The sequence below is a fragment of the Pteropus medius genome, unplaced genomic scaffold, assembly GCF_902729225.1.
Source record: "Pteropus medius unplaced genomic scaffold, Ma_sr-lr_union100, whole genome shotgun sequence".
NCBI lineage: Eukaryota > Metazoa > Chordata > Mammalia > Chiroptera > Pteropodidae > Pteropus > Pteropus medius.
Window position 1 is genome coordinate 21145054 of NW_024354875.1, and position 21912 is coordinate 21166965.

General features: G+C 36.6%; 1 protein-coding gene across 1 annotated transcript in view; it reads left to right on the forward strand.

The window, feature by feature from the left end:
- Nucleotides 1-18329, forward strand: part of GALNT5 (polypeptide N-acetylgalactosaminyltransferase 5) — a 39090-nt gene extending 20761 nt beyond the window's left edge. The window contains exons 4-10 of the mRNA XM_039855390.1: nt 3160-3295; nt 3879-3998; nt 6192-6309; nt 7264-7587; nt 12247-12327; nt 15662-15823; nt 18133-18329. Coding sequence (XP_039711324.1) covers nt 3160-3295; nt 3879-3998; nt 6192-6309; nt 7264-7587; nt 12247-12327; nt 15662-15823; nt 18133-18273 — 1082 coding nt within the window. The 3' untranslated portion in view covers nt 18274-18329. The remainder of the gene's footprint in view (nt 1-3159; nt 3296-3878; nt 3999-6191; nt 6310-7263; nt 7588-12246; nt 12328-15661; nt 15824-18132) is intronic.
- Nucleotides 18330-21912: the final 3583 nt, after the last annotated feature.

Sequence of the window (21912 nt, forward strand, 5' to 3'; positions counted from 1 at the left end):
TGGTAGCAATATCCCAAGCTGGTTGGTGAAATATAAGTGAGGGGTCGGTGCTTAAAAAGGAGCCAAAGCCATTTGGCACATTGAGTGGCTCTGGGTTAGCCAATAAATACACACATACATACATACATACATACACACATACATACAAAAATACATAAATAACAAACAATGAAATTCATCTGCAAACAATGCTAGCATTACTGGAACTTACTCTTAGGAAGCAGAGAAACCTACCAGAAGGCAATTAAGATTGAGTTAATTATTCTGAGAGGTAGCTTAAACACTCACTAAAAAAAAAAAAAAAAAAAAAACCCAGAAAATAATACTCGCAATTTATTAAGAATTTAGGTATTAGGTAGATATTAGAAATAGCCTCATAAGTAAAACTCAGAGAAGTTAAAAGTAACTTACTCAATGAGGCTAGGAGTGGCAGAGCTGGGATGAAGGCAGTTCTGTGTAATTTCATTCCTATGTTCGTTTTACCATGCCTTTAAGCCTCTCAGAGTCAGGAACTGTGTAAAATGTCCACAGATGAGATCCAGAACAATTAGAAATACCACCCAGAGTCAGGCACACAGCTCCTTGTTCTGATTCCCAAGATCTTGTTTAAAACTAAAATGTCTGAATGTGGAGCAATGACATTCATGTATGAGAGGATTATCTTCTCTCCTAAAATAAAACAATATAGAATTCCATCCTATGTTTTGGGCAGATGCTACTTCCCTCGGGTTTTGGCAACAAGTAAATGAGAAGGTTTGTGGAGATCTGGGCCAGATGGAAATTAAATGCAAGTTTGGGGAGCCATTCTGCTGCCACTGGGGACTGAGGAAGTCTATCCAGGCCCCCTTGACCCTGCAGTGAGGATAGGGACAGGGTCTAGCAGAGACTGCTCTAAAAACTCTGAGTCCAAATGGACCAGGAGTAGGAATGGTGAGAGGAAAGAGACTGTTGTTTGCACATTCTATACGACCAGTCAAGTGGGACCTTAGCAGACCATGCTTACATACTCTACACACCTAGGTGACCCCTGTAAATCTTCCCACGACAGGGGGAGGGCCATGCAAGAGGATATCCTTAGGAGAGAATGACCTTTCATTATCAAACAAGCTACAATTCCTTGAAAATAAGACTCTCCCAGCATGATCAGGAGATATAACTGCTATCTCCAAGAGCAGAGGACTTGACGGGGGATGCAGGGCTCCTGCCTAGCACAGCCTAATTCCATCTAGTCTTCTCAAGAACACACCCCACCAAGACCTGGGCTAAGATCGGTTCTTTACCTTCATGAGAAACCACCCATGTTGATCAGTAGCAGGTAATAAGATACTGAACTTCCTTAATTGACTCATAGTTTACAGATTTCAGTGGATAAAGATCCATCATTTAGATATCTATTTTCACCTTGTTCTCTGCATCCTGCTGTTTTCTGCTTTTACTTTAAGCTTTCCCATACACAAAGTTTGCATCTTTCTGGCATTTTTAAAGAACTCATGCTATGGAATGAACTGTTTTCTAATTTCAGGCTGCCACTTAGCTGTGCGGCCATAAAAAATTACCTAAGTTCTTTGTTCCTCAGTTTCCTCACTTCTTAAAGGAGAATAAAAAATAGACTCATACTTTAAGTTTATTGTAAGGATTAAATAAGACAACCACGTAGAATGCTTAGAACAGTGCCTGGCACTTAACGGTAATAAATGATATTATTATAGGTTTTCCAAGAGCTGAGGGGAGCAGCCAGGTGTCAGAGTGATTACTTAAAACAATAAGCCAAAATGAAAGTACATTCAAGTCTTTAATCATGTACTGCGAGAGTATAAGTAAAGAAGCTAAATAGAATAAAGTGGGGCTCCCCCAGGGCTCCATTTTTTTCCTGTGGAATGGCACTGAGCTGGTGGATCAGAATTATGAATCTCACCATGGAAAGAATCCAGAATAAAATGCTCTTGTTTTATGATCCCAAGGGCAGGGTGAGAGAGAAGGCAAGGGCTAGGAGCGGGAAAGTACTAAATACTGAGTCAGAGTGCAGAAAAATGTCTTCAGAATCTACCCACCTCCCATAAGGTGAGGCAGAGGTCTTGCTTGGCCTGAGAGGGAGGCCTCCAAATGGAAGAACCAGAGCTAGGAACCCAGAAAATATAACAGCATGTCCAGCTAATGGGGAAGGAAGGCCTGAGTCCTTGACTACAACTCCCTTCAGAGACCACAGTGCACTGTCTCTGCACCAAGTCTGGCATGGGGAGGACAGAGCCTTTGTAATTGCCTATGGTCAAGCCTGAAAGATTATACCTAGGATTTTGGCCAGGGGTCAAATTTCTCTGTTATTAATCACCCACGCGCGCATGCGCGCACACATGCGCACAGACATGCACACACACACACACACAAAATCGTTTGGAACAATGTAGATGCTACCGAGATTTTCACTGAGAAGAGAGTGTTACTTCACACAACTAATTTTTAAAAAATTATTAATAAATATTTCTGGCCTCCAACTTTTCCTTTTCTTTTTTTCTTCCTCTTGCAACTTTTTTTTATTGTGATAAAATGTACATAAAATTTACCATCTTAACCATTTTTAAGTATGCAGTTCAGTACTGTCAAGTATTTTCACGCTGTATATTTACAACCCATCTCTAGACTCTTTTCATCTTGCAAAAAACTCTATACCCATTAAACAAACTCCCATTCCCCGCCCTCATAACCCTTTTAACATTACCTCCTAGTCTTGCTGGTTTATCCATTTTAATTTGTTTTCATTCCTATTAAATGGAGAAATTTGTCCTCTTCTTTATTTCTAAGGCCAAACTTGGAATTTCAAAATCCTCCTGGTTCTGCTGAACAAAGTCCCAGTCCTCCACCCCTCGAGTTAATGGAACCTACCTCCATAAAAGGGACACAGCAACCGTTTCTAATACTAAATATTCCCTTCAGAATCTTAGCTACCATTTAAGTGGCTTATCAGTTTTTTTCCAAATATGAATGATACTCTCCCTACGCAACTGTTAAAAACAAAATTTCTTTTAATTAATTTTAAAGTGAAATTAGAGGGACAAGGAATTCAGTAAAAAGAAAAGACTATTGCTTTGCAACCACACTTCTGTAGCAATCCCTAAGACCTTATATTGCATTTTCAAATGATTTTTCTTTCTGGCTCTCTAGGTGATGTGTTGACATTCTTAGATTCTCATGTGGAATGTAACATTGGTTGGTTGGAACCTCTTCTGGAAAGAGTTTATTTAAGTAGAAAGAAAGTAGCCTGTCCAGTAATTGAAGTCATCAATGATAAGGATATGAGGTAATATCATATTCCACAAGATACTTCTAAGTGAGTCTTTAGGCAGCAGTAGCAGAAAGTACTGGTCATACTCCTAATATGTACATTTTTGCAAACCTAAGAAATTACACAGTTTATCCATTTAAATAAATGGAAATATATGATAGAAATCTTGAGATCAGAGCAGGTCGATCTATTTATTTGATCATCACAAATTCTTAACCCTTAATACCAATAAATCCTAAAATTCATTGTGCAGTTTTTTCCTCTTTCTATTCAACTGAAACCCAAAATATTTATTTTTCTTAAGATTAGTTGTTCTTTTTGTGGGAAATATATATGCTTATAAGTTGTTCTTTTTTTTCTCAAAATGGCCAGAATATTTTTTAAATAAAAGTATAAGTTAAAATAAGCAATAAGGCCAATTAGCCACTAATGCAAATTGTACTCATAAATTTTCTTGAAGTGTTATTTAAAAGTTTATGATGATATAAAATCATGTGCATAAGCACTTGTTTTATTTATTTGAACAAGACATAGCATCGGGTCAATTAAGAATACACGTATGATCTCAGGTAACGCTTTTGTTTTTTTCCTGGATTAGTTATATGACAGTGGACAACTTTCAAAGAGGCATCTTTGTGTGGCCCATGAACTTTGGTTGGAGAACAATTCCTCCAGATGTTGTTGCAAAAAACAGAATTAAAGAAACTGATATAATAAGGTAAGTGTGTGAAATTTAAGGTTAAGAAGCAGTCATGTATCTTTTTATAAAGGCATAGGAAGCGATTTCACAAAACAAGTATATCCTGTCACTTGATAGAACATCAAGAATTACAGTTGTAGCTAAGAGATGACCAAAAGCAAACAAAGTTTTCCTGAGAAATTAGTTTCCCGCTACCAAAACTCATTTTTACATGGTTGTTGCACTCTATTCAGCTCTGAATGTAGAGAAATTCACTAACACAATTTCTGTTCTCTGGGATTTATAACCTAAGAAATACTAAGCCAGTTGAATGTGCTGTATAAATGCTATATAAACACACATTATATCAAAGTCAACATGAATAAAAATTAAGAGAGTAAATAACAGTAATAGAAGTATCATTATAATAATAATAGCTACTATTAGGATTTTCTTTTTGAATCTAGTCTTATCCCTTCCATGGGAGGGTGCCAACTTCTATGAATAAATTAATAAATAGACACAGAAGCTGGAAATGAATTGAAATTGGGGCTTTATTGCTGAGAAAGCTGGACTGAAGAACACAGCTTAGCCCTAAGTGGAAGTGGAGGCTTCTAACACTTCCCCCAGAATGAGACCTGCAGGACAAGCAGGCAGCCAACCTCAGCCAGAATGGCAGGAGTCCTGAGCTTCCCATGTTGGAGAGAGAACTTATGAAGACTCAAGCCATCAAATTCCGAGAGAAAGCCCTGTGCATTGCAGCTGCTTTCTATGAATTTACCCCTCAATAAAGCAGCCTCATCCCTTGCAGGAGTGATGCTTTCAGAACTGAGACTGCTAGCTGGTGAACTCGGATTACTGTCATTTATTAAGCACTACACGTTTAACCCTCTCTATAACCCAAGGAGAAAAGTGGTAGTATTCCCATTATAAAGATGAGGAAATCGAAGCTTAAAAGAGTTAAGTAATTTTCCCAGGGAGATCAGCTGGTAAAAATAGAAATTGGGATTCAAACCCAGGTCGGCCTGAAGTTAACACTCTTGCTCTGATACTGCACCTAAAGATACTCTTTGCCTTTATCAGACTCCCATTTTGAAGATCATTGTAGTAATTGAGTTCAGATTATATTCAATGTAAATTTAGGAAGAGAATGAATTCTAGATAGTCTGGGAAGGACATTTGGGGAAAAAATAGAATATATACATAAATGGTGGGGGAAGGGAGGTGGGCGTGGGACAGGAATTACTTCATCCTTGAGATTGTTATAGACCCTATAGAGAAGACAGGTTCCCCACACAAACCACTTTCAGCTGGCTCAGTGGTGACCACCATGAGGAGTGATTACTGCCTAGTCTAATTAAATGCAGTTTCCATCCCCAGGTTCAATAACAATAGTGAAGTCTCTAGAGTCAGATTCTGGGTTGAATCTCAACTCTGCTACTTACAGGTGGTGTGAGCTTCAAAAACTACTTAGCCTCTGAGTCTGTTTTCTTATTTTTACATTAAGACTAATAAAAGTAGCTAACTCTTAGATTGTTTTGAGAATAAATCAGATAATTATATATATATATAAGGTGCTTTATTTTTTATTAAATTTATCGGGGTGGCATTGGTTAATGAAATTATATAGGCTTTAAGTGTACAATTCAATAATATATCATCTGTATATTGCATTGTGTGTTCACATATCTATAAAGTGCTTTAAAAAATGTTTGCCATGTAACAAGATATAAGTAAATTTGCCAACAGTTGAGTCAGTACAGTGGAATGAGAGAGCACAGAGTTGAGCCAGAATGCCTAGATTTGAACCCCAAATGTGACCCTGGAAAAGTTTCTTACCTCTGTATTGTAGTTTCTTGATGGTACACACTCAGGATTTTTGCAAAATCTGGGTTAATACAGATGTAATACTTACAACAGCAACTAGTACTCTGTTAGCACTAAATAAGTATTTATTAAAAATAACATCTCTGGAGAGTCTGTGTCAGGGATTAGAGGACAAATGAGAATCCTAGTTCCAGGCTCCACCTTGCTGACCTTAATCAAGCCTTGCCACCACGAAACAGGGAACTCATTACATAAGTGCTATTTTGACTCCACTCCAAGGCCTCCAGGCACTTGCTAGCTACTCTGAAATGCCTCCTAAGCTCATTACAACTGTATAGGACACCCACTCCAAAAGTTGAGCTTTCATGACATACAAGTGTTAAAAACAATCTTTTGTTTTTGTAGGTGCCCCGTCATGGCAGGTGGATTATTCTCAATTGATAAAAATTACTTTTTTGAACTTGGAACTTATGACCCTGGGCTTGATGTTTGGGGTGGAGAAAATATGGAGCTGTCATTCAAGGTATTACCAAGTGTTTCTCAAATTCTATTTACAATTGAGAGCATCATTTTTAAATGGTTTCATTTACTAATACAATCACATATGTGACTGCCTCTGGGAGGAAGTGCCACAGAAATTTTAGGGCCTCCAGATTAATGTTTTCATATCTAAGATTGAATTTGGAAGAATCAATAGTGCTCATGAAATTTATGAGAGTTTTCTAATATTTTACAGCACTGTTTCTGCATCCGAATGTGGGGGAAATAATTGTCTGCTATTCAGTGTAAATGCTGTGGGATTTATATTTGATATAAAATAACTCTTCTGGAACATTTTTCTAATATACTGAAAGTACTGAATCATTCCATTCAATTATGGGTCATTTGGAGAGCATAAGTGACAAGTATAAAATGTGACTCTATGGTAGGCCACCAACAGGCCATAGTGCAGCAACTTTGGACATAGCAGACAACTCTGAGTATATATATAATCATCAATTAATATCTAAGAAAGTTACTGCACTAGCCATAGTGGAGAACACCCAATAAACAACTGCTTTCCTATGGAGTGGGGTGATATATAATAGAAGGGGTATTACTTTGAGCTCCTGATCAAAAAAGAATGGTTTATGAGTTGTGCTAGAAGAAATGGAAATATATACTCCTTTCCTGATTCAACTAGAGCAAGATCTCATTTTACATATTAGGATTCAGTAAAGATTTCTTTCAAAAAAATTTACACTATGGGGAAGGGAGAAAAAATATATTTTACTAATTCTAAAATGATCCACAGCAATACACAAAATTAAATAAATGCATTGAGTTTAATTTTCCATTGAAAAAGATTTTGGAAGCTGAGAGCACTACTTCAGACAGGGAGCTGGGAGAGTTGTCGGGTGGTTTCTTGTCATTGTTAATTGCCTGTGATTGATGGACAATCATTTGAGAGTTAATGTTTATCATCGAACTGTTCCAGGTGTGGATGTGTGGTGGTGAAATCGAGATCATTCCCTGTTCCCGAGTGGGCCACATATTCAGAAACGATAACCCATATTCCTTCCCTAAAGACCGGATGAAGACAGTGGAGAGGAACTTGGTGCGGGTTGCCGAGGTCTGGCTGGACGAGTACAAGGAGCTGTTCTATGGCCATGGGGATCACCTCATAGACCAAGGCTTAGATGTCGGAAACCTCACCCAACAACGGGAACTTCGAAAGAAGCTAAAATGCAAAAGTTTCAAATGGTACTTGGAGAATGTTTTCCCTGACCTGAAGGCTCCCATTGTGAGAGCTAGTGGTGTGGTAAGTGAAACAGCAATTTAACATCTGACTCTACAAAAGTAAAATGCCAAAAGAGTTTTGAAAATATGTGAGAAAGAATGAATTATGACATTATTAATAAATACCAAGTATGAGTGCAGATGAGATAAAGCACGGTTAAGGATTAAATATGGTAAACTTGAGGAAGGCTTCTAGGTAGCCATGTTCAATGATTAATTCAGCAAATACCTACTGAGTATCAATAAATTGGGCAGTATTTCAGAAGTGGATTGATCCTTTCTTTGTGGAGCTTAAAGCTGAGTAGAGAAGAAAGATAGTAAACAAATAAACAAGTAAAATGTAAATAAAAATTATAGTAGCTCTCATTTAGGAAAGTGGCCACCACTGGTGAAGTCTTCTAAGTTAGAGTGGTCAACTCTCAGGAGACTTTGAAGGCCAAGCCTAAAAGGTAAACTGTCAGTCAAACTCTAAAGAAGAGAGCCCTAGGCAGAGGACACCCTTGTGCAAAAACTCTACTATAGGTGACCATCTGAGAAATTCAAGAACTGGAAAGAAGATGAATGTTGTCAGAGTGTGAAAGAGGGAAGGATGGCACCAGATGAAGTTGAAGTGGGAGGAAAGTCAGGTCACGTATGTCCTTGTAGGTGAAGGTAAAAGTTTGCTCTTTCTTTCTTTTTCTTTCTTTTCTTTCTTCTTTTCTTCCTCCCTCCCTCCTTTCCTCTCTCTTTCCCTCCTTCCCTCCCTTCCTCTCTCCCTTCCTTCATTCCTTCTCCCTCTTTCTTTCTTTTCTTTTCTTTCCTTTCCTTTCCTTCCTTTCTTCTGAATGTAATGGAAAGTTATTGAGGAGGGTTAAGCAATGGGATGACATGATTCAATTAAAGTTTTATAGATTTCAAAGAGGGGTAGAAAATGACATAAATTCTTGGACAGTAGCAGAGAAAATTCCAGGGCACAAGGTAATGTACTGAAAGGGAAGAAGTCAAGCTAAGTAGGTTGGATAAAGCGCAAAGCTAGGAAAAAAATCAAGAAAGAGGAGATCCTGGGTGAAAGCTATTTCAAACCCATTCCAGGAGTGAGGCTTAATCTGAAGAGAGTGGCAAGACATGAGGACATTACTATAGAACAGGTTTAGAGATCGTTAATCAAGCTTTCACCTAGAGCTCTTCCCTAGTCATTCATATTTTTAATTTCTCTTATTGTTTTATGTATTATTTAATTTTTACTTATAAATATTCCCAGTATTTTTTTTAAGTTTCTTTTTTCTTCATGCAAGAGGTTCCCAGACTTGATAATCAGTAAGCCTAATCTTTTAAGCAAACTTTTTTCAGCCTCCCTAGAAAGTAGATTGTACAGACCAACCACTCTCTGCCTAGCAAATCTCCTGATGATAAGGACTAGTAAAGCCATTCTTCTTGATGGTATGGGGAGATCCTGGGAGAGTATGAAAGAGAAAAAACTAGTCAAAAATCTGGTCTCTTTTTATAAAATTCAACTGGTAAATAAGTATATATATATGACCTATTTGTATGTAACTTAATGTATTATCAAATTGTTCTCTTCATAGGTCAAAATAGAATAGTAGGAACTTCAGGGGGTTCAATCCTAGATTTTATCTTAGGTAACTTATAAAGAAGAATACCCTGGATTTATACACTGTACAAAAAAATATGTCTATAAAAATAAATCTACATTCTTAAATTCTATCTCTTGAGCAGGAAAAGAAATTCTCACCATAATAATTTTTTCTGTCTTAACACAAAATCTCAGCAAGAGCATTACTGAACTTTAACCACCAGAGGGAACTAAAAAACTGTCTTTTGCCTTCTCTGTGAAGAATTTGTTCGAGCTACCGTGAAATTTTTGAAGAGCTCTCAATGAAAATAACCTTCAGCTGATGCCTGAGCTATAATACATCAAAATGCAAAAATATATTTTTAAATAATTTCAACAAATTTTGTCCTTCTACTTTTCTATTTGTCTTCTTTACACAAATTTTAATTAAGATGTCATTTGCTACTTTGTGAAGCGAGTGGTAGAGAGCATTATTATCATTTAAAAAAAAAATTGGAATCTTTCTCTAGACGATCTAAACTAAGATTAATCAGACCATTATTTTGTATAGACAATCTTGAAAATTTCCAAGAAAATTAACTATAACTTTTGTTACTTGCTGCACGTTTTCTCTTCTTTCAACCTCCATACTTAGGAATTTAAATCCAGTAAAGTTTTTTTATTTTAATGAAAACAAACCATTTCTTATTGAATCAAAAATATTTGGAATAATATTATAAAAATAACTTCAACAGTAATGTGTATTTAAATAGGATTAAACTATTAGCAAACAGCCTGTATAGCCTAAGGTTTAAGAATTCTTTGATAAACTGTGGTGATTCCCACCTCCTAAATTGGAAAATAAAGCAATTCAAAATGAATAATTTAAAATTGATATACTATCTGATCTTTTTTTAAAAAAGATTAAAATTGTTTACAGTAAAAGCATGGATAAAATTCTTTAAAAATAAAATGAATCTATTTTGAAAACCATTCATAATGAAATAAAGAATAAAAGTTCCTTAGCACTTCATAGACTATTTCTTGATCAAGAAAATCAGCTAATTCCATAAATTTCTTCAGTAATCTTTGATAAAAAGAAATGGAAACAAATCTTCAAATGAAGTGGGGGAGGGAAGGATAGAAAAGTTGTTTTTTTCTTCTTATTCCTTTCAGTTCTGGGAAAAAGGGATTGTGCAAAATAAATACAAAGGAATCGGTTGAATCTGAGAGTCTCAAACACTGTTCTGGGCAATGTTATTTGTTGTGCTGTCAAGAATAGGAGTCCATATTCAAATATATTTGGCAAACACTCGTACTACACTCCCTCTTGGGGCAGCAAGCTAAACATTAACGTATTAAAGATCCTGAGAGGTTCTGGGAGCAGGGCAGAGGTTCAGCTTTGTTGAAGCCTGTTTTGCAAACCTATTTGAAAATAAGAGTATTTTCTAAATAATACACAAATCCAAGAGTTTCTGTATATCTCTATTAAGATTAAGAGAACAGTTGAGGCACCACTTCCTTTCTTTAATCTCCAAGATCATTCTACCTTATTGCATCTGTTAACTCTCTTCTCAGAAACTCATGGTGGTCCATTCCTTTGATGAGTTCTGCCTGTTTCCATTTACTAATGCTGGATGGTCTCCTCCCATGTGTGTCATTTTAAATTTTAGATAGAGCTTTCTCTGAGGATTCCTGACAGAGATTCTGTCCTAGAATTGTTTTTATGTTCCAGCCACCCCAGAAGTAACCAACCTGGTACTATTTTTATGTTGTTTCTGTGCCTTGAGGATCTGTCAGGGTTCCTATGCAATGCAAGGAAGTGTAAATTTGCATCTCAAGCCCAAATGATGGTCGACTGTAAGGTTGCAGATCGAGAGAATCTAGCTTCCCTGTAGTCTCTCTGCGCTTAAAAGGTAAATTGTTTTTCCCAGGACACCATTCCTCTGAGGGTCTAATTCTAGTTTTCATCTTTGTGTGAAAGACAGCAGTTCCACCCCTCTTGCTGTCTATGCCCCAGTTTTTCTCCTATCCTCAAAATATTTGTCCTTTGCTTACCAATATTTGCAGTTTTACCACTTATTTTTAAGGTTTTTTTTTTTTCCTGCATTTTCCAGTTCCTGAAGAAGCCCCTTACTGCCAGCTAAGCTATGCATGTAAATATGAGGACCAACCCACTGAGCACCGTGTTATAAAGGCTGGCAATTCTGTGAGCTACACACCCCATGTCATATGTACCCCAGAGTTAGAGCTCTGTGTTAGGCACCGTGCAACAGGAAGGGGCAAGAGTAGTGTTCCTGAAAACTAAGACCTCACGCGGCCTCCCAGCTCAGGAAGCTTCCCCAAATGCAGACTTGGCTCTGCACAGCTCTTCTAGAAATCAGAGAAGTCTAAATTGTACTATTAACCCACCATCTCGTTAGCCCTGCCCAGGATGTCAAAGAGGGCAAGGGAATCAACATTTTACTGCATTAAACAGTGACTTATAGAGAGCTGCCTCCATGTTTGACCCTGCAAATCCATTAAAAACCTGGGGACCTGCCAGAAAGTGCCTTTAAGCTTGGCTCTGTATTAGCTTTCGTGACTTTCCTGTAATGAATTGTAGCTTGCCTGAGTCATTAGAAAGATTCTGACAGGGAATCAGCTGGAATCTGCTGTTCTTGAAGGACTCAATTTATCTATGATTCAGTGCCTAAGCAGTCATATAGCTTGGAGGGGTCAGCCAGGCAACAGAGCCTGTAACTGTTGGTTTGATTAAATTGCAAATATGTGCATTGGCTTTTAATATATGCATCAGACAAACTTGAGCCAAGAAAATAACTACTTTTCATGCCACCTTTTGCTCATTCCCCATTCAGCATTTCAGGCAAGGGTTAATTAAAAGCTTCTGTTTGTTGGCTCTGTGGCTGAATCACAGGCCTAAATTGACAGATTGAAGCTGTACTTGAGCAAGATTACATTATGTCTCTGTTAGAGATAGCAACCAATAAAATAATATAGTGCTAAGTACTGCTAAGCTATTAACTCTCTTTTAACCTTATTGTGGTTTTATATTCTGTGCTTTCTGAATGTCTTGTTCTACTTTAAAATATTTGTTTTTTAATGCATGTTTTATATTTTGCTTCCTAGCTTATTAACGTGGCCTTGGGTAAATGCATATCCATTGAAAACACCACAGCCATTCTGGAAGACTGTGATGGGAGCAGCAAGGTATGATGAGCTAGAGTTTTCTCTCTCATAATAGGTGCAGTCGATGGTACAGGTATAGTTGATAGGTGCAGGGCATGACACATTTATCATTCACTTGTGAAATTTATTTTTGCCTATAGAAACAATAATTAATTTCTACATAATCATAGGTTGGTGAAAGAAGGTCCATCTCTAAATCTAAAGATAGTGACTGAGAGAGAAAAAGTGTGGGTACTGAAGTCAGCTTATCAAGGGCACAGTTATGGTTCCATCACTTGCAAAAATGTGTTAACTTTGTAAGTTCTTTAACCCTTAGGTAAATGGCAATGCTAATAGTGCCTACCCTAAAGCGGCTTGTGAGGATCAAATTAGGTAATACATATGAAGCATGTAGAGCAATACCTTATGCATGCTCCATAAATGTTCACCACTATGATAATAAAGACAAAAAAATGAAAATAATGCATTACATATAAAGATAAAATAATAAAGATAAAAGACAATATATTTTTAAATAATTAATCTCAGGGAGCAATTTTTATTCTCTGATTCTATTCCCTGCCCCCATTCTTCCATATTTTAAGAGAGTAATAAAAATTGCATAATCTATAATCCATGGTGGAAAATCCCAAAGCAAAACTCCCACAGACTCAGAGCACGGGTTGTTAGAGAGAACAGAGCAGGGTCTCTGCAGTGCTGGAGGTGAGCTCTGGATGATGGCATCTCCCTCTCCAACACATGGTTTTTACCCATTCTCTTTCTGTGGGGACAGCTACCAGTTTAGGTACCAAAGAGGACTCCCAGGAACATTGATTTGTGAGTATAATTCAGTCCTCTAAAGTTGTAAATCACTCTTTGGTAGAGAAATTATTTTTAGATGATAATATAGGCTTGCCAAAACTTACTTCTTTGCTTCGACTTAGAGATATTGGTTATATTTTCAAGCACATCCCATCATTAACTTCAAAGCTGCTACTAGAATTAAAAGCATTTTTGTCACATCTGTTGCTATAATTCAGCTGTGGATTATAAACTTGAGGCTAAAAAAACTTTTTCTTAATTAGAAAAGAGAATGTGGAAGAAAGAGGGAAGTATCAAAAATAAAAGAAAGAACTTGCTTGTATTAACAATTCAAAGAGAAAAGTCATAAATTGTACAACAAAACCACAATTAGTACAAAATATATGAAAGTAAAATATTAATGTAATCCTTCAAGACTCATCATTTAGTGACTTTCTGTGTCTGATTAACCAGTATTCTATCCGAAAACCCAAGTTTTGATCTCGATAACCATTAAGTCTCTGTAGGGGATGCTAGGAGAGAAAGGTATAAATTATGCAGCCCTGGCCTTCCACAAATGCCCTTTTCCCTTTTTGTCTTGTTACTCTTTTTTAGCTTTTGCTTCTTGTGGTTTGTTTGTCTAATAAAAAGTAAAAGAACATGGAGGAACATTTTTGCCAGAATTAATGAGACTTTATCAAGTCAGCGACTATAACATTTATCAAAAAAAAAAAAAAAAACTCAAAAGGAATAAAATCTTAGGGTTGAAACATCAAGCCCTACTTTTCACCTTACCTAAAAATTCTTTTTAGTTACCTTTTCAACTAGTGAAATGTCTATTTGCAAGGTAATATCTGTTTTTCTTAGTAGCTACATAGCTTCCTAGTACTATGACATACATCATCCTGTTGAGGTAAGAAATGTTCAAACCTATAGAGAATTTTTATGAGTTTATTTGAGCCATACTGATGACATATACAGCGGAGTAAGATCTCAGATGCTCCAGAGAATGACAGTTTTACAATTTCTTTTATGCTTTTGAAATTAAGGAGAGAATGTGAGGAAGATTACATGAAGGGAAGAGAAAGCAAGGCAGGGATTGGATTACAGGATCCTTAAGGGGACTGTGCTCTCTTGCTTTAGGAGGAATCTAAAAGGGAGCATCTCAAAAACATGTCAGCCTAGATACACAGAAACAATGGACAGGGCTCGCTTAAGGCAAAGATGAGCCTTTTGCTAAAGAAGTTATATGCCTGGGGCATGAATACCTACCATGACCTGCCCAGTTAGAAATTTACAATGACATCACTCTGCGAGGTTACTTTCTATAGAACCCTTTCTCTTCCAAATTCTCAAATTGCAATGTGCACACAAATCACCTAGAGAGTTTGTTACAATGCAGGTTGTGATTCAGTAGGTCCAAGGGGCAGAGACATTGTTTCCAACTAGTTCCTAGGCTATGCCCTCAATGGTCCATCCAGTGCAGAGGTCTAACCCAATGACATACTTGTCAATCTAAATTAAATCTCAGTTGCGTTACAGATGATTCATTAGATAAAAGTATTTAGATAGATCTTACCAGCATTCAGTTTTTTTTCCTAATATGTTTATGTTGGTGCAAAATAACAAATTTCCCACAGACTCAGAGCCTCAGGATAAATTGGCCAAGCAGATAGTGCAGGGTTGTAAACAATTAGAGAAAATATTTATAAAAGTTGAAAACGTGCTTCCATTACCTGAATTGGTATTTATCCTAGACACTGGCAACTCCCCAAAACTGACTTCTCCAAGAACGATTCCTCTGAACTGGGGGATGGCCACAGAACAGCAACTTGATGATCCCTAGTGCTATCAGCAAAGAAAGACTCTTAACCTTTTCTACAATGAAACAAAATTTTCAGAAGCCCAACTGCCTAGACAGTCTGAAACAAAGAAGCATAATCATTTTCAACTAGGTAATTTAAGGCTGACTAGGACCTCCCTGTAGTCCCAATGGCTTTGGGTGGTAATGCTGTAGGGATTTGAATGTCCCAATGTTCCAAGCACCAGGAAGGATTGTCTGGAATTCAGAATACCTGAAATGACATCCATTTGCAGATATGTATTAACTGTACAAAATAATTTGTATTATTGCAGCTAACATTTATTGAAGGCTAACTGTGTGCTAGATACTGAACAGTCATAACACATGCTTCTGAGATAGATACTATTGCTATATCCCATTAAAAATGAGATTAGACGGGATAAATAATACACCCATACTGATGCAGGACAGGGCAAATTCCCCCAAGCTGCGGGGAGCTCAAGACCTGCACTCGAGGAAGGATTCTTGACTGAGCATAGAAAAGAATTCAAGCACATGCCAGAGTTAGAGTCAAAACGAAAATTTATTAGAGAAGGACAGAGAAAAGACCAAGACAGAAAAATCAAAGATAAGCGGCAGTACCAGGATTTGAATATAAAACATCTGACCAGAATGCCTATATTCTTAAACTTTGCTTACACAAATGTTTGACAAAGCCCTTACTTGTATTTACTGCTTGAAGTGACCTTTCCTTGTTCATTTCTTCCACAGCTTCAGCAGTTTAATTACACCTGGTTAAGACTTATTAAACATGGAGACTGGTGCTTGGCTCCTGTCCCTGATGGTGGAGCACTGAGACTGTACCCTTGTGATAACAGAAACAAAAGGCTAAAATGGCTGCATAAATCAACATCGGTCTTTCATTCAGAACTGGTAAGCAAAATATTTGTACCTCTTTACCACAAATCCAACTTTCAGTTAAATGGGACATAATAACCTCATTGTCAGCTTCCTCAATCAGAAGCTTTAAGTGCCTTTGTGACTATACAGGCAGTGTAAAAGTTCATACACAGAGATAAACATATTTTTGTAAATTGTCAAGTCCTTTTTTTATATATATAGAAGTCACCAGGTTATATATATAAATAGAAGTCACCAGGTTCTCTTGGTTATATCGTTATCATCACCTATGTTTCTAAAAGTCATTTGCTTCAGTCAATTAATGCCAAAAGTTGGACTTACAGGCTAGAATTTGTTCTCACTGGTTACCAGAAAAGCTTGTAGAAAAAGAATATGGGAAAAGGAAGAAGTAGTGTGCTTCCTACAAGCTCTGTTCTTTAGCATGAATCCGGTTCTACATTCTGCATACAAAGAGGCTTTTTTTTTTTCATATCCTTGGGTTTCCAGAGACCTGGGCTTTCTGGGGTTGCTGGAGCCAGCTCCCATCAGCTTACAGGAGCTGGTTGTGTTCAGCTTTTGGCAACTTCACATTCAGTTATACTGCTTTGGTAACTCGAAACCAGCCACAATGAGAATATTTACATTCATGCTACAAATCAAGGGGTATTTTTCCAGAGGTCCAGTGATTAAATTCATATTTATCAAAACACCCCTGCTCTACCTTCGTCACTCAAATTCCTCTCAGTTTTTCCTAATTCTATTTTAACAGGGTACAAAGTAAAAATGTTGGTATAGGATCTTGGAGTGGACTGCCTTCTCAAATTTTCTGTCTCACTAGGAGGTAGCCACCAAATCCACTAAGTAAATTGAGTGTATAAAGACCATCATTTTGTTTAGGGATGGCTCTAAAGTAAGCACACTTTTTTTTTTCTTGGAGTGCCTCCATCCTTTTGATGTCACAGCCAGTAACTATTCTCTTCAGGATATTGTTCTTCCTGCCCAGGGTCAAAATCAGGGCCTGAGCCCTGTATTCTCCAGTCTTTCTCCCTTTAGATTTTATCTGCTATTTTTCAATTCCATCTGGACAGGTTTTTTTTTTTTCTCTCTCTCTTTAGTTATAATGATTATTATTGAGTTATTCAAAAAACTTAGGAATTGCTAGTATACAAGCTGCTAATTTTAGGTTGTATAGTGTTGTAGAAATCCATAAATGTCTATCAAATAAATTACATTTTACCTTCTGCTTCCTTAACCCTGTGTTAAGGAAAGGAGGGAGGGAGCATGAGAAAGAGCATAAGAAAGGGAGAGAAGGAGAGAGAAAGAGAAGAAGAAAAAGAAAAGAGAGAGAATATGAGAACAAAAACACAGTCCTTATCTCCAGAAGTGAATCTGAGAATAAAAAAGATATTAGGCTGGTGAGAAACTATTCAAGAGCAGGCAGTCCTAAAATCACATCGGGCTTATTAACAAACTGGGTTAGCCATATTGAGAACATAAGACTCCATTAGCTGATTTTTATATACATCTAATTTTGGTCTTCCTAAATGATAAACTAATTTGTAAAGAAGTGATTTGATTAAGATGAAAAAATTAGAAAAAGAAGAAAGAAAATTGTCAAGATATTTACCTCCATGACATTTAGCAGCATGAAAAGAGGAGCTCAAGGCAGAAGGCAGTCATGTAATATGTTCCCCTACTTTGTAAAGCTATGCTCTCCTACCTTCTTTGTGCTTGTGACTTTATAACACATTACGTTCTTGAGAATAAAGCCATGAGCAAGTAGATTATCAATGATTTCTAGGATAGCAATAAATATTAAGGAATAATAGAACCCTCTGAAACACCTTTGACCTTTTTCCTAATTATATCTGTATTTTCTGGACATCAGGAATTATGTACTCAGAGATTATGGTAAGAAGCTCATAAATAAAATATATTATTTTTTGTATAGCACTTTGTATTCCAAATTTGCATTCTAAGGCATGGTCTTAATTAAGAAATTAGCTCATTATTTGTAATGGTGTGTGTTTTTTCTTTACCAACTTAAGTGAGGGAGCCATCATCCATCAAATATAGTAAGTGCCATCTGGAATTATTTTCTTTAAATAATATCTTAATCAGCTATATGATCAGACAATTTATCTTTGAGGTATGAGAACTTAGTCTCAGATAGAGACAACTTAATATTATCCAAAGCCTGTGTTCATGTTATTAATTTAGTTTGGGATAATTCCTAAAGAACCTAAAATATGAATACCTATCTTTTTTTTATTAGTTTCGATTTCCTTACTCAGTTGTCGAGATCATTGTGTGGTTCATTCTCAGATCTACCTTCTCTCCAGGTGAATCACATTGTTTTTGGAAACTACCATCAGTTATTATGCTTGGAAGGAAATTTTTCTCAGAAGACCCTGAAAGTTGCTGCTTGTGACCCAAAGAAGCCATATCAAAAGTGGAAATTTGAAAAGTATTTTGAAGACTGAAGAGGAACTGATGTTTTCATCTCGTAAACCCATTAGATACTGTGAAAATAATAGTGGACTTGATGACTGTATTTCCCCATGGTAATTTAAACTTTTAAAATTAATAACATTTGAGTGGAAGATTTAAAAAGTCACAATATTTGAGATTCCAAAATTTAACTCAGGGAAACAGTCCAACATTTAACTGGAGTCCTTCTTCAGTACTAGGTGGCCCTTTGAATCGCCTACTTCCTGCCCTGTACTAAAAATCAGCTTGTAAATTTCTCTGTGCAATCTATGAGGTACCAGGAAATGAAGACAGAAGTCCTTGGGGAAGTATGATGATACTCATGATGACTATATTTGACAATATCATCTGTTTTGGCCCACAAGTAGGTTAAAATAGGTTAAAATCAGTGTCGACAGTGTCCTTTATTTACTATTTTTTATCAAAAAAAAAAAAATGACTTGAGTCTCTATGGCTGAAAGGCCTCATAAATTCACAGCTCTCACCCTATAGACTACATGCATGTTTACCTTAAAGTTTGAAATAGTATTAATATAATACTCCTTGATGGCAGGATTTTTTGATCTAGATTACTACATAATGGTTTTTACCAATCTAAGTCAGTGGAAAAATTTTTTAAGTGAGGAAGTCAAATGTTTATTTAGTTCTAGTAATAGACATTTTTTCAGTTCATTTTGTGCTTTTAAAACTACACTGAAAAAAATAGTCATACTAGTAACTTCCTAGACTTATGTAGATGTTAAAAAAGAAACAAGAAAAGACAGAGTAAAAGAGACTGATCCCAATACACTGTAGTAACCTAAAATACATTTAATCATTGAATATACTCTAATGCAAGAATAAATAAGGGGAGTTGAAAGGAAAAAAAGCAGAAATAGAGCACTGAAAAATATTAAGATTCTTTATTATAAAATACTACCTTAGATTTAACAGCATTCATTGGGATGAAGTACGTTAAAAATGGGCTCTAAAGATTTCAAAGTAGAAATAAAATGAAGGAAACATAATAAAATGGGAATGGGATTAGGTAAACAACCCTCTGGAAGAGAGGCAAGAAAAAATTACCCTAGACTTGGCCCAAAAGGAAAGGGGATCCGGCACCTCTATGAGGGAGGAATAATAAAGCCCTAGATGTGGACCTGATGATAACACAGATAAATTTGGGGAGAAGTTCAATATTTCTTTGATCTAAATTGAGCCCCTAATCTTAGGTACGCCAATACTTAGGCATATCAGAGAAGATCTTTGAAATCTTGATATACTTTACATTCATTTTGGTAAGAAAATAGACACATTACCTGTCTAGAAATCCCAGGCTAGTCAATGAGAGGATCAGGATTAGAAAATGCATCTCCAGAGACAAGTCTCATTCGATTGCCCCAGGCCACTGGCCGAAACAAATCTGCTCCACAGCATTTTTTTTGAAAGAGATACATAAACTGTATCTCTTTTTTGCTGGTATTGGGTCTCCAGTGGATAACCATGCAATATGCTTGTTAATATTTAAAAAAAGAAAAAGAAAAAAAAAAACTGTTCAGTTGAGCTGATGATAAAACTGGGAGTCTTTAGTTCTGACTTCCTATTTAAAATTTATTTTCACTCTCAATTAAATACAGAAAAGCAGAGAGATAACTAAGAATCCAAAAGGGGGAACAGTTTTGCATATTTGTATTATATTTAAGGGTTTTTCCCCCCAAATAATTGACATTGAAGATGAGATGAGAGAATGACTAGAAAATGAGATAATTCTTTTCAAAACAGAAGTATGAGGGGGATAAAACACACGTCAGTTGCCAAATGCCTAATTGAATTGCTGACCAAAGTGAATATGCTGGGTGCCTCATGCAGTTCTTCAAGTAATTAAAAGATGTTGAAAGGTTATTTTCCCCCAGTCTAAAGACTCTATTTTTATTCAAAAACAGTTTCTACCAAAAACTTCAACTCTATTCAGAAAATAATGAATTATGTTTTGGATATACTTAACTTCAGGTATACCAGCAGAAGAAATTTGAATGAATTTCGCAAAAAAAAAAACCTTCTACAATCTGTTCAGTGCATGCTCTTCCCGATGTTACCTTGAGATACTTATTATATAAAGCTATACTTAAACCTCTGTTATCAATATAAAAAGGGTTGTTCTCATACACCACATGTTAGTTCTTGGGTAGATAAAAACAGCTCTTAACATGTATTTACTTAATTACTCTAAAACAAGGAACTAATCTTTAGTTGGGAACCTTATAGGCCTAACCTTAACAGTACCGACTAATTGTGAAACCTATTACCAACATTTTTTTAAGCATTGCCCTCTAAATTTGTTTTCAGAAGACTGTAATAAAGCTATAAATGCTACAAGATCTTCTGGTACTTCTAATAAGAAGCCCTTGGATGGGATAAATTAGGGTCCTTATCAGCCCTGAATTTTTCAATTGGAGGCTATGTCTTGGGGACTTCAGAGTTTTCTCTGGATAGGCTTGAGCTGTTGCCTTTCTTTAAAAAATGGCCATGCATCTTGTTACCTTAAACACAAGCATAGCTTTGACAATATATTACAAGACTTATTTGATCAAAAACTAACTTACCAAACTCATCTGAGTGCTTCTGAGCCTTTCGGTTTGCTTTTTTTTTTTTTTTTTCAACAGTTATCCAGCGCTTCCATCCTACTCTCCACAAAGGATGACGCAGCTGTTGTTGGTACAACCATGTTTTATCACCAGCATCAAATTTGCTCAATTCTGCTTGTTGACATTTAATCAGCTGTCATTCCAGGCCAAAAACCACAATGTGCCGTGATCACAACGTGCTGTTAGCTTCTCTACACTAATTTGAAAATATTCGCTTAGATATTAAAACACCTTGCTTCCAGTATGGCCTTAGGGATTGTAGAGACGCAAGGATACCAATTATAGTGTAGAAATACGATTTCCCCAGTCAACCTTGATTTCATGAATGGCTTAGAACAACGATTCCCAAACCCCAGGCCTCTGATGGGTACTGGTCAGTGGCCTGTTAGGAACCTGGCTGCACAGTAGGAGGTGAGCAGCAGGCAAGCAAGTGAAGCTTTATTTGTATTTGCAGCCGCTCCCCAGCGCTAGCATCACTGCCTCAGCTCCAACTCAGATGATCAGCCATTGGATTCTCATAAGATTCTCATAGTCCCTGGTGCCAAAAAAGGTTGGGGACCGCTGGCTTAGAATGATTTTCAAGGGGCTCTCATGCAAGAGAACGAGGTTGAGGTGCACCAGATAGTATCATATTTATTTGTCTTAATATCTCTAATTTAACTTTTACATTCAAATGCAGGAAAGAAATTATGCCTCAGATGAAGGCCCTAATATCTTGGATAAAAACAAGGAAATTACAAGGAGTAATGAGAAAAAAAGATAAGAAATAATTATCTTTTAGTATCTACTATGTGTTAGGCACTATTTTCTTCCCATCTCATTGTTTTACACAACTCAGTGAGAGAAGTCTCATTCTCCTCATTAAGCAGACAAGAGGATGGCTAAGAAGAATCGGGAATCGTCTAACCTCATCCCACTACTAAGAGACAAAACCCAGTTTCCAATTTGTGTCACAAAAAAAGAAAGAAAGACAGAAAGACAGAAAGATGGAAAGGAAAGGAAAGGAAA